This window comes from Pseudopipra pipra, chromosome 19 (assembly GCF_036250125.1).
Source record: "Pseudopipra pipra isolate bDixPip1 chromosome 19, bDixPip1.hap1, whole genome shotgun sequence".
Classification (NCBI taxonomy): Eukaryota; Metazoa; Chordata; class Aves; order Passeriformes; family Pipridae; genus Pseudopipra; species Pseudopipra pipra.
In genome coordinates, this window is record NC_087567.1 from 3,070,694 (window position 1) to 3,087,509 (window position 16,816).

Consider the following 16,816-nt stretch of genomic DNA (forward strand, 5'->3'; position numbering starts at 1 on the left):
TAGCCTACAGTTAAAATTACATGTAGTACACTCCTACCTACAGTTAAAATTACATGTACCAAACTCCTACTACACAAAGATTTGATAGATCCACTTATGGATTCATTGCAAGACAAAGCTCTGCTCTCAAAGCCTCTCGGACAGCACTGGTTTAACACATCCTTGCACCAGAAGTGTGAATTCCTGAACTCAGCTTTACTTGGGTAGCACCAATTCTGCCCTCATGGGAAGCTGGAACAAGTATCTGCTGAGCTTGGACTGGCTCAGCAGGCACAGAATGTCCCTGCCCAGAAAAAAACCCAGCAAAGCAAAGAGAGTTGAAGTCTGGAGTTATTGGCTTAACTGTGGAAATAATTAAAAAGGGTAAACCCCAAAATGCAGCCCTTGCAAGGCTTTTGCTACCTCAGAGTAGGCCTGAGCAAAGGAAGCCTGGCTTGGAAGAGGCTTAAAAGCAGATAAAGAAACCATAGCTGGTGGGACAGCCAAAACACATCCATGCTACCCAGGTGAACAGACTGTGGAATGTGGGACTAATAACACTGATCTCAGGGGTTTGGCTTCAGCTCCATCAGGAGAACAACTGGGCTCTTCTCACAGGTCCCCATCAAAGCCCAGCACTCACTGTCAGCTCTCTTGCCACGCAGTAACTGCTCAGCCACCTCCAAGTGGCACCAGTGCCCACTGCAGCCTCTTCCCTCTGGCCCTGTCACCAAGGCTCAGACACAACCATCTGGTAGCAGCAGGAGCACCAGCCCGTGCTGGCAGCGTGTTCAGCCATCCCAGCACTGAGTCTGTAGCCCCAAACGTCTCCCACACCCACCAATTTGCTCTCTTAATTGCAGCAAGGGCACTAATCCTCTCAAAAGATGTTAAGCCCCCCAGGCACTGCTCCTCGCTGGTCTTTAAGACACCTCTCCTCCTTGTAGGTCTTGGGAAAATGTTTCCTTGCAGCAAAGGGAGCCATCTCCATGGGGTTAAACCCCAGGGATGTGGGGATCTGGGATGTGGGGCAGGCAGAAGCTGAGGTGCACAGAGCTGGCACTGCAGCCAGGGCACAGCCTGTTGGCTTCCTGCTCTTGTCCCAGAAGCACCGGCTGTTTCAAGAACTAGATGCCCAAACCAAGAGCCAAAGAGCCAAATCACCCCCCCGCCCATGGAGCAAAGCATCCTCCTGGCTCATGGCCTGTCACACTGGGGCTCCCGGGGCTCCTGCCCCTGGCTGGGACACCAGGAGCTGTTCCTGATCCAGGTGGCCCACGGGATGCTATCCCACCTGCCTCATCCCTGCAGTACCTGCTCTTCAAGGCCCTTCTCCAGCAACCCCTTGTGCCTGTGTTGGTGCTGGGGAGCCCAGTGAGCAGAACACACCTCAGTTTGGACCCAAAGGGCACATCTGGTGTAACCAATGCAGGGGAGATGGTCCCTTCATGCACCCCAAGTTGTCTGCAAGGCAGCTGTGCAGCCTCCCAGTGTTTCTGTAGCCATGCTGCAATAAGGAAGCTTCCCAGTTTCAACTGGGATTTCAGCAGAGGTCAACCCCTAGTTGGAGCCATCCTGGGGTGGGGGTCCATATATGCATATCGATTTTTATGGCATATACTTATAAATTAACTTGCTGGTGAAGTTTCATGCAGTGACCATGGCAGCAGCCTCTCTCCAGCCACCAAGAGCAGCTGGATGTGGGAGGCCAACCCTGGTCCACCACGGCTGAACACTCAGGAACTCAGGACCACCTAACAAATTTCCACCCAGCAGAGCACTACAAGGAGATGAACTTCAGTGTCCCTTCCCAAGCTCTCCCTCTTCCCTGGGGCACTGCCAAGCCACCACATTTCACCTGCTCCAATTCTGCTGGAAGGTAGGGGGAAAAAAAAACCCAACCCAACCCAGAAAGCAAAGAGCCAACCCCCCAGAAATGCTGCACAAGTCAACAGGCACCAAACAAAACCAACCCAGCAAGACACAGGCAGGCCCACGTTCCCCTAATGCCACATCCATAAATCACAGCCCTGCTGAGAGGTCTTTTGTGTTTTTCCCACACCAAACAAATGCCCTAATCCTGTGCCTGCACGGGCAGGTAACGAGTCAGGCTGATAATGCCTCCCTTTGTTAAACACCAGCACGAGTGGCCCAGCCTTTGCACAGGGAGGACTTTGTTTGCCACCTTGACACACATTTCTGCTAATCAAGCCCAGCCTTCCTGCTCTGAAAAAGCCTCCTGATAAGCCCCAGAGCCCCTTTCTGCTCTGAGTGACACCCCAGCTTGCACCCCTTGGATCATAATCAATGCAGGGGAAGCATTCCTGGGGATTCACCTGCCCTTGGGGTAAGTCATGGCAAAGGGGGGGCTTAAACTACTGTCTAGACCCCCAAAAGGGACTGATGACAGCTGTGCTCCTGCTCCTCTTCCTCACCATGGGCATAACAACACAGGGAGGGGAGTAGGGACTTTATTGACCCAGCAGCACTTTCCTCTGGGCACTGAGAACTCCTCGAGCATCTTCCATGTGAAGTCTGAACCAGAGCCCACCAGCTCCTCCCACCAGCAGCATATGGAAAGGCAGCTCACGAGGTGGCAGGGCCAGGGCAGGCTTGACACAAACCTTGAGACACATTTACATCTACAGGTCCTCAAAAAAGCTGTGTAGGATCTCCAGGAACCCACCTTCTACACCTAAAGGGATCCTCTGGGCATCCAGCACTGTCTGAACAGCAGAGACTTTTGAGACATCAGCTCGGAAAGTCTCCAGTTTTCCATTTGCACCACGGAAAAAGAAAGTTATAATTTTTTCTGCCCCTTCTGGTCACGAATCCGTGTTCCTAAGACAGGCCAAGTGCTGCCAAACCTCAGCTACACGACTCCACCTGCCTCTTCAGCAACACCCAAACCAGCCATGAGACCACGCAGCACTGAGGCTCCTCCTCAGCTGCTGTAAAGGGAAGGGGATGCCCTCTCTCACTGTCAGAGGATGGGTCACCTTCCCAGTGGCCAGTGAAGAACAAACCCAGGACCAGCTGCACGGGAAGGTGCCCAAGGAACCAAGCATGTCCTGTACTCACCAGCTGCTCATTACCCCCAGCATCCCATCAACTGGGTCACGACTTTAAAATTGGTTTAGGATTTTATTCCCAGCTGAGCCACCCAGTTAACTCCTTAAAATCTCCCACTTCCTTCCCAAAAGGGAGGGGTGGCACCAACCCCATCCCGAACCATGAGTAATCTGGACACTGTCCTGGTCAGTGTGACCCCCCTTGGGATGAGCTATATTTGCCACCCCCTGGAACAAAAGGCCTGGCAAATTAATACACCGGTGATGCTCTCAGTGCTGATCCCTAAATGCATTTGAACACAAATGGGATTGTCACCTCAACTCATTTGTTAATGGAGTTGTGATTTGCACTCACAAAGGAGTGGCACTGGAAATTAAGATCTCTCCATGGTAAACAGAGCAGTAAGACATTTGTCCAGAATGAGATTTTTAACCCAACATCTCCAGTCAGGCCAGGATGAACATCCTGATTCTCTCCCCTCCTTTTTACACTCCACAAAGACACAAAATTAAGTTCCAGGATTAAAAAAACATCGTGCCCATTGAGGCAATCAAGCTGCAGGTTTGTGGTGCCACCACATCTCAAGATGGGTCCCCAGTGACGCTGCAGGGCTCAGGGTAGAGCAGAAGGAACCCAACCAGGCTTGGGAAGGAGAGAAATTCCCAGCAAGGGAGGGAGACAGGCACCAATTAGGGAAACAAGAAGGAGCAGGTCTGTCTGCAGACTCCCTTCCTGCCCCAGTCATTACGTGGGATCATGACGTGGTCACAAACAGTCCACGAAACACAGTCAGGAGCTCTTTAAAGAGCAGGCTCAGCTGGTGGAGATGCTCTGCTGCAAGTACAACAGATGCAAAGCACTGCTGCTCATTAAAAAGGTATTCACATAATTAGAGACTTCACTTGGCCGTACCAATGATTTGATCTAGTCCAGAGCACTCAGCCAGTATCTGAGGGCTCTCCATGCCTGCTTCCCACTCCTGACTGCTTGGCTTGTCCCTGTGTGGAACCCTGCCCACCTCCTCACACCCCACACACTGCAGGTCCACTGGTGACAACCAGGAAGCACCTTAGGGAGCAAAGCTACAAGTGTCAAAACCCATCACCAACCTTCAGCACCCCACCCAGCTTCCACCAAGAGCTGATTTCCTTCCAGAGCCTGCCATGGGGCTGAATTATCCCCAAGTCCTTTGAGCCCTTCCACATAAAGAGCACAGTGGGCTGGTCTGCCAAGGCCTTGGAGCACAACCCAAGTGAAATGACTTTTCCCTGAACACTGAGGGCTCTGAATGACAGCTATTGTTATTCAGATGAAACCAAGTGTCAGATTAACAAATCAATGGGCATAAGAGACATAAAATGGGTGACCATTGAAGCCTTTCAAATACCCAAACATATGGATGAACCAAACGTGGATTGTAATTGACTCACCCCCACCTTTGATCTCTGCACCCTTGGGTTCCCAAAGGGACAGCCCAGCCCCCTCTGACCCGGGCTGAACCCACTGGGGACCCCATTGTGAGCCCTCACAAAGTCTTTTCTCTCTGTCTCCATCCCCTGGATGTAGATCCAGCCTGGGGTTTGGAGAGTGAGACCAGCCAGCTCTGCCTGGGAGAGCCAGGGATGCTGGAGATGGACAACCTGCATCACCTCCCCCGGAGCCCACCACCCTGGACACCCCCTCCACCAGTCCCCATCCCTAGTGGCGGCCCTCAGTCAACTGGATGTGCACGAGGAGAAGGTCTGGGAAGCAGCAGGAGTGGCCTCAGAGCAAGCATGGGCAGTGCTAATGCTCACTCCCCACAGCTCCCAGAGACAGATGTGGGATCTGCTCTGTTTTCCAAGGATTTTCCCTGTGCAAAGCCAAGGGTCAGACTTTGCTGATGGGTTCGTGGCATGCATGTGCCCCTACTACAAAAGTTGGGCCGATCTGGAAGTGCTGGAAGCTGCTCTGCTCTTCTCCAATGGCCTCAACATCACATTATCACCTATGCTTGATTAAGAAATGTGATTTTTAACTTTCCCCGAGCTGTTTCTCCAGCTACATTGAAATTAACCCAGCATTTAAATAAATGTTATCCCTAAATGTTTACTTATGGGGTTTGGAGTGACTTTTGACCAGCTTCAGATGGATGCAAGAGACAATTAAAAAAAAAAAGCATCATTTTTGATCCTGTACAAATCTCAACTCCCCAGGAGTCGCAAGGCAAGCGATGGTTTGGGTTTAGTTTCAAGCCTCATTACAAACTTTAAGTTGCTGTAGCTCTTCCAGGAAACCCAGCCCAGCTTATTCTTCCACCTCCATGCTGCAAACCCCCCACAAATGTGCTTTTGGGGAGGTTCTGAACCCCTCGCTGAAGTTTCCCCACCACCGTGGTGGGGAACAAACCGGGCAGCTCAGCTCTTGCTGTACTGAGTCTGAAAGCAACAGGAGCTTTGGAATGCCTGTTGCTGAAGGCAAATCCCAGCAGCTATTCCCAGCACTGGATTATTCCCAGCACTGGATTATTCCCAGCACTGGATTATTCCCAGCATTGGATCATTCCCAGCATCAGGCACCACGGCAGAGGGAAATGACGGACCGATCTGGACTGGGAGGGCAGAGGCTTCGCACGTGTCCTGCCCTCCCCCACCAGCGAGAGGAGTGGGTTTGATGGGCGAAGCGGGCGAGGGGAATCCATCGAGCAGCCCCTGCTCTGCCCTCATCGTTTTTGGGCTCAGCCCCGGCTGTGCAGCTGCTTAACCCAACTGGTGAGCCCTGCTGGGACAGCCGAGCCCGCGACAACTGCGGGGCTCCCCCGCGGAGGAGCCCGGGCAGAGGAAGACTCGCGGGGAGGAAGGCGCAGAAGAGGAAACTCCGGCCCTCTTAATCTGCTTTTAGGACCACGTGAGCGTTGTGTTTATATATAGCTTAATTAATTATTACACTGCATTTAGCAGGGTGACCTTGGGAGCATCTCTGGGGGCGCAGCGCTGGCGGTGCCGGCGGGGCAGGCGGCCAAGGCGCCGGTGTGTGCCCAGACACCCGCGGCTCCTCCCGCTCGTCCGGCTGTCCGGGCAGCGCCAGCCTGTAATTACCAGCCCTCGGAGCAGACAGCAGCTCCCGGCCCCTCTCGGCTTGCAGCAAACCCACGTTGAAACCCTAACCGGCTATTCCACTTCTGCTCTGGCAAGGCTGATATCTTCCTTCCCTGCACAACATCCCCTCTATTAGTTATTCCCCTCTGCTTTCTTGCAAATGCCATGCAGACAGCCCAAGGCTCATCAGCTACCAGAGCAGCTCAAGAGGGAAATTAAAAGGGAAAAAAAAAAAAAAAAGAAAGAAAAAGAAAGAAGTTACAAGCTTTGTGTTAAGTTGCAGCGAGTTCAGTGCACTGCGCTGGGGAAAGGATGGGGATGGGTTTTGCTGAGCGTGTCCTGGAGAAGGGGTAGTGCTTGGGCTGCCCTTTGCTGCTCCCTTGGGTCGGTCCAGCCACGGGGAAGCCGGGGCAGGTGCCCGGGGTGATCACAGACACCCACCACTGCCGCGCTGGTCCCAGGTGAGCCCTCGGTGAGCTTCCCCCGTCCCAACGCTCCTGCAGAAGCCCCGGCACTGGGGGACCAGCTCTGACCCGGCACAATTCACTGGCTGTGTCACCAGAGGTGGGCTCAGGGGGTCAGAGCAGAGGCTCAGCACCTCTGTGAGAGGCATCACGTCCTCTCCAACATGCAGAGACACGGGGCAGAGCAGAGTCACGGGGTCCCGCTGCAATTCAGGTTCAGTAACAGCATTCCCAGCCCCACGTCCAACCCGTGCGCAGCCACTCCGGGACCGAGGGCTGGGACACACCTCCTGTTTACTCCAACACCTCCTGCCTTCCCTCCAAGCCTAATGCACCTTTACAAAAACAAACCGAAGGCATGCCAAAGCTGCAGGCCTTGCCAGTTTTTAAACAAATATTTAATAGTTCAACGAAGCAGCAAAACGCTCTGTGAGTAAGACGCCGGGGTTTCGTCCTCCCCCTAGTGACGGGAGGATCTCCGAGCCCAGCCAGTGCTGCAGCCCCCGGACCCTGCTCCGAATCAAAAATATAAACGCAGTTTAACCCCAGAGCAAAGCTTTTCTCACGTTTAATTTTTCTTTTACCGGATCAACAAATTTCTAGAGATTTCCTTCGCTCGCCTGCACTTCACAGACTTTCACGTTTTAAGGCAAGTTTGTGTTCCATGCTCAGAGACGCTGTGAGCTCAAGGCTTTAATATAAAGCTTGTCGAGCTGCTTTATTGAAGTTAATCATTGTAATGGATTTTGGCTTCTGTGGGGACACTTTCTGCACTCACAGTCACATGGATACACACCGAGGGCCTGATCCTGGAGCCCTTCTCCTGGTAGAGTTTTGAACTGCATTAAACACAGCCACTTTTGGGGACCTGGTTCTCTCTCTGCCACTGCACACTGCTGAGGACTCATCTTTTCATCACAGTAAAGTTCCTATGTGAAAAGTGTGTCTTTTAAAGAGAGTTGATGTTTTTACTGCAGCCATATTCAGTACTCTCAGACCATGCTTGTGGCAGTGCAGGATCTGGCCTTGAGTTCACCTTCAGGAAGGATCTATAAAATACATACATCCACCTATAATGTTATACATCAGCATATAAAATGAAAGCCCTTGCACAATTCCCACTCTGTTCTGGAAGAGCTGCCTGCTGCGCTGCCAGGAACACACACCGGAGGGGAGAGGCTGTGCCAGCTCCAGGGAGAGGTTACAACTGCTCACTTTTATTACAAACCAGCCACTTTGGTGGATTCACAGAGATCCCCAGCAGCACCAGCAGAGAGGACTGGCCAGACGACAGCTCTGGCTTAAGGAATTTTAGCAGCACAAGACTCACAAGAAGGCCAGGATGAGGGAGGGCCACCCCCTGCCCCCAGCACGGTTTAGCAAAGCCAGGCTCTGTGGGTGACTCTCTACAAGCCACATCGAGGGCAGGATGAGCCACACGTGGCCCTGCACCCCAGACTGGCTGCAAATTAAATTCTGGGTCAGACCTGCTGCCAAATTGAGCCTCGAGTCCCTTGATGCCACTGCTAAGTCACAGCATCCCTCTGTAGAGATGTCCTTCCTCATTCCCTTTTCTGTAGGGAGTGGAGAAAACTGCAGTGCTGTTGAAGCAGGGTAGTTCCAGGGCGTTCCCGAGGAGGTTAACACAGATGTAAAGCATTTAGCAGAACCTGGCATTATTTTTCTCTAAATAAAGTTCTCCCAGCCACCACGTGGCAGGGCACTGTCATGCTCACATATTTTGACAGAAAAAAAAATTAAAAAATGGAATTATTCTTTTACTGGAAATCAGTGTGAGGTCTTCTGCCAGCAGCACTTGTACACCTATTTTCCTCTAACATTCTCATCAACATCTTCTAAAGCCCCAAACTCCCAAGTTTCTGATCCTCTCTGTGTGACTCGTGTGGCCAGAGCCAGGAGGAAAGGTTGGGCAGCCAAGCAAGGCGGGTCACAGCTCCTACAAGCCCCTCCTCACCTCCCAGTACGAGAGCACCACGTGTTACATCACCATCACCGAGCCCATTTTCCTCCTCGGTCTTCAGAGTGTGGCACCAGGGAGGGTTGTCTCCTTCCTATCACTTTTATGAATGAGCTAAGGTCCACTGCAAACACAGCTGAGGAGCCTTTACCATTCCCAGGTGGAGAGATGCTCAAGACAGAGGGACTTTCACTTCTGCCTCTTGTCTGACACCCAACAGGATGTGATGCCCTTCCTGACTTGTCTCTGGGCACCTTGCAGCCACCTCCAGACTGGGAGCAACTTCCTCATGGCAAAGCTATACCACCAGTAAACCCCTGTCCCAAATTCTCCCCCCCCTTCCCTCTGAGCCTGCTGATAATCAATATGTTTCATCACAGGACTCCTTGTTTCCATTAAGAAAGCCGGGATAAGGTCCATTTACTCTCTTGCCCTCTGGCTGCCGCTGGGCCGAGCGCCTTTAAAAAGCACACGGTGCTTCTCTGAGCTAATTAAACACACAGAGAGCTGCTGAAAGCCCTGGAATTGCCACGGCGTGGGCAAGCCCCGGTACAGTCATCAGCAGCAAGTCAGGACCCAGCACAGCTCTTAGTCATCTCACACAAACCAAGGGAGAAGCCTCTGCTCCAGCCCCTCCTCACGCACCACATGGTGACAACAGGTAGCAGCCGATAGCCCCTGACCCCCTAATTACAGCACTGAAACAATGTGCCCTGCTATTTGTTGTTCTTTGAGCCCATATGTCACCCATCCCACACAGCCCTGGCCCATTCATTATCCCCTGAACCCATTGATCACCCATGGTCACACCACCAGGAGACACGAATCTCACGCTGAACGATCACTAAATTAGACTTCTTCCTACTTAGGGTGGATTAATAGCCCCAAACCCAGGCTCAAGTGAACAGAGCAGCTCAGCAAGAGAGGCCTGAAGGTAGGACAATCCCATCATCAGGCAGCTTGGAAATACAGCTCCAAAGAATGGTGCTTTGGGTAGGGTTTTTATAGCCACCGCACCCGGGGCTTGCTGGATGCTTTTGAAAACAAAGCCTTGACTAGAAGTGCCTTGAGATATCCATAGCTTGGTGTGTGTTACAGACATCTGCCATGGCCCACTTGAAAAGAAAAAAAAAAAAATAAATCATAAATCCCAACCCCAGAGCTGAGCCCGTGGGTTTTCATTCCCATCGTTTTCATGCCAAGGAGCGCAGCGCTCCCCGGCAGGGCCGGGCTAACACGATTAGCCAGGCAGATCCACCACCCGCATCCGTCACCCCCAACGCTTGGGCAACTTTGAAAAGTTCAGCAGCTCGACAGGTGAGGCCATGAAACCCGAGCAGGGCAGACAATGTCGTCCCCCCCCCCAGCGTCGTGCTGGGAAGAACTTGTCACGTGCGTCATATCGGGCAACATGCTTGAAACAGAGCAGTGCACTGAAACCCCAGCAACACGAATAATCTTTGCCATCTGTTTGAACAACTCAACCCTCCTCAGATCTGGAGGAATGATCCCATGCAAACACAAGGGCCTTGCTGACTGATTTTAGCAGCCCAGCCCTTCTTTTTTGGGGCCATTTTCTTCCCGACGTCGCCCAGCGGTTGAGACACATCATGGGGAGCTGCTGCAACGGCCAAGGGGGCACTGAGCTCTGTGTAGGTTTGGAGGGGACCACTTAAAGTCCCCACTCGCTTAAGTACAACACAGTACAAGGCCAATAGCTGATTTTTTAATTTTTTTTTTTTTACATCAAGAAAACAAAAATCTCAAAGGCAAAGTTGTTCGGCCAAACCATCCCAGATAACGCAACGGTCCTTTAGGACACGCTCATTCCAGCCCAGCACAGCTCACTGGAGGAACTGGTCTTTGCTCAGATGCTGTCATTTGCACCCAAAGTCCAGTTGGGAGAAAGAGGGCTGTTCTCAAACTTCCTGGGGCCAACTAAGCTTGTGACACTCAGCGGAAACCAACACGTTGAGTTTTGCAAGCACCCGGCTGTGCCCGCGCTCCGGGTCCGTGTCCCGCCGGGAAGCGAAGTGGCAGTGGCAATTCAACAGCAGGGATTAAACCCTCCCCAAAGTTGAGATTATAGAGACTGACCAAACACAAGGGCCAAACCCTGCCCTGCTCAAGATTTAGCACAGCAAGGCTTTCACCCTCAATTTTAACCATCATTTCCTGACTCTTCCCTTGCTCACGGCCTGGCCCGTTGCGAGCAGCAGCTCACACCCCTACACTGTCCTTGGGGAGAAAAGGGAGGCTCCCAGGGAAAAATAAAAAATAAAAAAGTGAGGAAGTTTCTCCTGATTCAGGAGATGCTGTGAAGCAGCTCTTTGCACATTAAGGTCCCCAGTGTCATTTAGGTGATTTGGAAGTCTGAGAAAGGCACGTTTGAAGCAGTTTATCGCACACCACCAGACCTCGGGGCCTGATCCTGCTGACCCAAACCACCCAGTCTCACTAAGGAGAATGAACTAAGGCAACTTAGCAAGAGTAGGAAGACAAAGCACCAGCACTTTAAGAATTTTCCATGGAAAAAAAAAAAAGGAAAAAGGAAAAGAGGTCTCCCTGCTGCACTGCTAGGGACAGAGGAGCTCGGGTCTAGCCGTGGTGTCGTGGTTACAGCCGGCACAGCCACGGCACAGGGGTTCCAGCAGAGAGCTACAGACTCGAAATATAAATCAGTGATGGTGAGTAGGGCTGGGAACGCCCAGCCCAAGGCAGGAGAGACTGGGTATTACAGCCCACTGGGCTGAAATTAATAGTAAAAAAAGAAAAATCAGCAAGCGTGTAACACTAGCGACACGATCTCTTTTTCTTACGTTAGTTACAGGACAACAGGCTTTCAAGTCCCAAGGACGTTTCAAAACACATCACTGTTGAATCAATTGAAGAAAATAATAAAAGAAATTCAACAATTGATTTTCTAGGCTTGCAAGAAACATTTTTTCTCCCCCACCAAGCCCTACAGTAAACCCAAAAGAGAACAACGACGTCCCCACAGGCTGCTCGGCCAGGCAGTCAGACACATAGCTCAGAATTCCTCACTGCTCCAAAAAGGGAACTTCTCTACTGTCCAAAAATTCCAGGCACTACTTAAAATTTATTTGCAATAGTGGCTGGATCCCGTTTCTCCTCTGTCATGGTACATATTTTCACTTGAGGCAGTTAAAACATTACTGGGTGCAAACTCCGCAACGTGCGGACAGAAGTTATTTTCACTAAATTTTAGTTATATCACTATTGAGAAAAACAATGTAATTTTCCCCCTCTTTTCCCTCTGCTTTTCAGGAATGGTGGTCAGCACCACTTGGTGCTGTTTTGCCTTCCACACAAAGGAAACAAACTAACAGATTTCATTTCACTTGACAGAAAATGGAGCAAGGAAAAACTTTGCGTTCCCGCCTTCAGAAGTTATTTTCTATAGATGAAAACTTGAGACAGAGATCAGTGGTTAACACAAACATGATTAATTGCAAATATTCCCAAAAATAAGAATTCATCAAGCTAAATAAGCAAATTTGTGATGCCTTGGGAATCTGAAAAAGTAGATTTTGGATGGCAGGAACAACTTAAATAAACAAACAAAAACTCCTAATGGATATGATCAAATTTAGCCAGCTGACTAAAATACACTTTTAATGAGATGGGGGTCAAAAATTGGTCAAAAGTCTTTATCATTTCAAAGACAGGCAATTGGATTTACACTGAACACACAGGGTGCTGAGGACACAGTAACTCCCCCAGTTCCAAAGTTCAGTCGATTTGTGCAAAAGTATCTGAAAAACAGAGGCGAGGCTTGCCCAGCTCACTGTGTGACACTGGCACCACCGAACTTCTATGACACCTTTAATATGATTTTATTGGGCCATCAACAAGAAAGTACAAACACATCTCCTTATTGACATTAAGATAATAAATAAAAGCCTCATTAGGGCTGGGAGAAATAAGCATGTTCTTGAGGAGGGCTGAGAAGCCAAGATTCGCTGAAGTCAGTGGGAGTTTGGAGTTGCTACTAGACAGGAACTGATTTTTAAATGCCAAAATTTATAGGAACAAACTTCTGCATCTAATTCTAATTGAGTTAGAAATAATGCACAATATATTACAACTTGTCTGTTGTTTTCATCCTCCCCCGTGTATTTTGCATTGTTTAGTCCCCCCTAATCGACCCTGGTCCCTGTCCCACAGACAGCCAGACACGCTCCCGTCCTGGGGTGAATCACACTCCAGTGATTTCAAGACTTTCAGCATCACTTGCACTGGCTGCTTGGGAATATCATCATTTAGATCCCAAGATTTGCTGTATTTCAGCTAAAACAGCAAAAATACTATCGAGAAACTGCAACGTGTTTGCAGGGATAGGGCCCACTCCGCTTAAAATTCAGTAGCTGAGAAGAGGAAACTTTAAGAAGTTAAACACAACTTTGATACCTGTTGTCCAAATTTAAAAATAATGTGTATCCTTTAAATATTGACTTTTGCCCACTGCCTCTGGGATAACAGATGAACGTGATCATAAGCATTATTCTCTCCTTCTCCCCTTCCACCTCTTACTTGTAAAAGATTAATCAACCATTTTATGGTCTAATTTAGGTGCCTAATTAAAAACAGAGTTCAACACGTACAACACCATTTTGCTAATAAATCCTGACAGGTCTTCTGGTCTGTTATATGCAAGTTCTCCTTCAAAACGCGAGATTATCACTTTTCTAAACCCAACTGGATTTATAAAGGTTTCATCTGGGTCGCTGTGGGACCACGCGCTGCATCCTCCACCAAACTGACAGAATTTCCTAAAACGAAAACAGCTTTCGAAAATGACTTCCTCCTCGCCAGATCTTATCCTGCACTCATTTCACTAACTGCTGAGGGATGGCAACATTGAAAAAAGAGACATAAAGCTAATCGGACTTGCCGGGTGGGAGTTTCAAGACTACAAAGAGGTTACAATTCGCAACTTCACAGCTCCCATCTGGCTTCAAAGTTTCCATCTCTGCTCCTTTAGCATTCCTGTAAACACTCAGTAGAAAGACATATTCAAAATATTCCTGATAAAGGAACTTCAATAGGAAAGGGGATGAAAAGACACCGAAAGGCGGCTCGCCCCGCGCTCGGTGTCCGACAGCGCTTCTCCTCCGCACCCACCGCCTCCCGCTCCGCCGAGCCCATCGGCACACGGACACCCCGCACGGGGCTGCTCCTCGCGAAACCACTCGGAATGGCATCCATCCTTGCAGGATGCGAGCCAGGAATTTATAATTTTCTCCCAGGCCAAAGGGTTCGTCCCGTCCCCGACGCGCCCGTTCCCCCCCGCAGCCGCAGCCCCGCGCCGGGCGGGCGATCGCGACCCCGGGCCATCGATCCAGAGATGATTGCGGGGTAGGAGAAAGTTAACGGGGACGGAGCGCGGGGAGGGAGCGAGGAAGTTGTATCTGGAACGCGGAGCTGCCGCCTGCCAGTCCCGGCTGCGGCTGCGCTCCCGGGACGGGTCAAAAACCCTCCGAACGCCTTAAAAAAATCCCCAAGCGTGTCAATGCCCTCCAAACTGGTAAAAAAAAAAAAAAAAAAAAAAACAACAAAAAACAAAAAAACCCCAAAACAACAAAAAAATAAAATAAAAAAACCCCAAACAGGTCAACCTCCACCCCAACGGGTAAAAAAAACCCCAAACGGGTCAATCTCCCCCCCAAATCTGCGGTCGCCCTCCGGCCCGTGCCGGCGCGGGGGACACACCACTCATCCCAAAGCAACACCCCGAGCTGGAGGAAAAATAACCGCTCCAGCAAAAGCCCTGGAAGCACGGCGGAATAAGAGCGTTTAAGAATATTAAACTGATATTTAACCTTCATATAAGAATCAAACACGGTTTGGATCGCTTCAAGCCCGCCGCCGCCTGGACTAACGGGGAGCGCAAGCTGCGCGCTGGGTTGATTATATTTTTTAGGGGTTGTTTTTTTCGGAGGGGTGGGCATCGAGCGGACTCGGCCCCGGGCGCTCCCCGAGCTGCTCCGGAGCCCGCACTCCCGCACCGGGGCGGCCAGGGCGGGACAGGGGGACCCCCCGCACCCCCGTCCCGTACCTGTACCAGGCGAGTCCCCGCTCGTAGTTGCGGTCGAAGAAGTGGGGCTCTGCGCCCACGGCGCGCACGTCGGGGTGCACCCGCAGGAACTCCAGCAGCGCCCGCGTCCCCCCTTTCTTGACGCCGATGATGATGGCCTGCGGCAGCCGCTTGGTGCCGGAGCCGTTGAAGAAGCTGGAGATGGGGCTGGCGGCGTCGGGCGCTGCCCGCTGCTCCTCCAGGCTGCTCTCCTCGCCCGGCTCCCCCGGCGGGGCGGCGCGGGGCGGCGCGGGAGAGCCGCGGGCCGCCAGCCCGGCGCAGGAGCCGGCGCACGAGTAGAACATGTAGAGCCAGAGGAAGAGCATGATGAAGAGCAGCAGCAGCCTCCGCCTCAGCGGCGGCAGCGCGACGGGGACATCGAGGCAGCGGTTCAGGCGCTGCCCCATGTGCCCGCGGGCGCGCCGGGATGCATGGCTGGAGCCCGGCCGGCTCGGCTCGGCTCTGCCCGGCGCCTCATGGGCACCCGCGGGGGCTCAGCACGGCCCCATCGGTCTCTCGCCGTGTGCCCGGCGCTGCCGCCCGCCCAGCGCCGCTCCCGCCGCCGGCAGCGCTGCAAAGGCAGCGGCGGGGCGGGACACGGCGGCGGGGACGGGCGGAGCCCGCAGCCTATCACAGACACACGCCGGTGCATAATGAGGCGGGGAGGGGAGAAGCGGGAGGAGGGATGAACTCATTGGTTGGTGGCGCGGGGAGGGATCGCACCGTCGGGGCGGTTCGGTCGCCCGCCGCCGTCCCGGAGCTGCCGCCGGGTCCGCACGGGGTGAATCCCGCCGAGGGCTGTGTGCTGTACATTCCCCGCTCTCTGTCCCCCCAGGGCTGCAGGCAATCGCCAGCTGGGGCGTCACGGTGTTGGCGGCAACTCAGTAACTTTTTCCTCCTCCTTATTCCCAATATGCTGGGATAATAAGGTCGCCGGGGAGACCCTGTTGCCGCCTTTCAGCACCTGAAAGGGGGTTATAAGGAAGGTGGGGGAAAACTTCTTGGCAGAGACAAGGCAAAATATTTTTAAACTGACAGGGCAGAATAGGTATAAGGAAGAAATTTTTTACAATGAGGTGCTCGAACATTGCCCAGAGAAGCTGTGGATGCCCTGGAAGTTTTCAGAGCCAGGCTGGAAAGGGCACGGAGTAACCTGGTTTAGTTGAAGGTGTCCCTGCCCACGGCAAGGGATTGCCACTGATGGCATTTAGAGGTCCCTCCCAACCCGAACCATTCTGTGATTCAGTGTTTTACCCACTCTTTTGATGAGTTGCTTTTTCAAGGAGGGGAAATAAAGATTGAGGGGAAATAAAGGAAAATAAGATAAATAAGACCCTGAGAAGTGTATGACTTCTCTAAAAGCTGCTCAGTGGGTTAACACAGAGCTTGGGCCACCAGTTCTGGTGTCACTGGCCCCCATCCTTCCCAGGACCAGGTATTTGCGAAGCAGATTTTGGGATGACGCAAGGAGAACTTTTGTACTTCAGCTGCAGAGTCAACAGCAAACAATTCCAAAGAATCTCTCTGCTGTGAGAGAAAATAGACAGCACTGCTGGGCTCTCTGTGGTGTGAAGGGTGATCCCAACCAAGCAGAGCCGAGGTGCAGTGGCAGGAGGAATTGCTTCCCAGTTTCCCTGTGTGTGCTGGCAGAGCTGTGCCAGCTGGCCCAGACGGGTAATTGTGAAGGGAATTAAAGAGGACAGTTCCAGGCAGTGCATGAATCACAGCTGTGGGCAGCAACCCTTCCACGGGTGACACAGGCTGCCTCTCCTGCCCCCAGGTTTCCTCACCTCTGCACTCAATGTTTTGTGCAATTCCAAACACGAAACCTGCAGCTTCCACGCACAGGTTGCTCCACTGCACATTCCTACGCCCATGAAATAAGAGGGAAACCCTTCAGATGGAATAATTCTCCCTGTTCCTTACATCCACCAGCACCAGCCAGGGTAACATCAACAAAATGTCACGGAAAGTTTGGTTTAAGCCTTTAATATATGTCAGCTGTAGCTTGTAAAAGTTGGATTGGCTTTTTAAGAAAAATAGCCCCAAGATAGGTTTTACTGTAATTGTATCTTCAACAGTTGGACGTCAGGAGTTTTTTCCCCAGGAATGGCAAGTCAGTGATCAGAAACAGCATCCAAGGAAAGGT

The 16,816-nt window shown here is 51.7% G+C and overlaps 1 protein-coding gene across 1 annotated transcript in view; it reads right to left on the bottom strand.

Moving 5' to 3' along the window:
- LOC135424447 (heparan sulfate glucosamine 3-O-sulfotransferase 3B1-like) overlaps positions 1-15,228 on the bottom strand; it is a 29,860-nt gene extending 14,632 nt beyond the window's left edge. The window contains exon 1 of the mRNA XM_064675675.1: positions 14,650-15,228. Within this exon, the coding sequence (XP_064531745.1) occupies positions 14,650-15,074 (425 nt within the window). The 5' untranslated portion in view covers positions 15,075-15,228. The remainder of the gene's footprint in view (positions 1-14,649) is intronic.
- Positions 15,229-16,816: the final 1,588 nt, after the last annotated feature.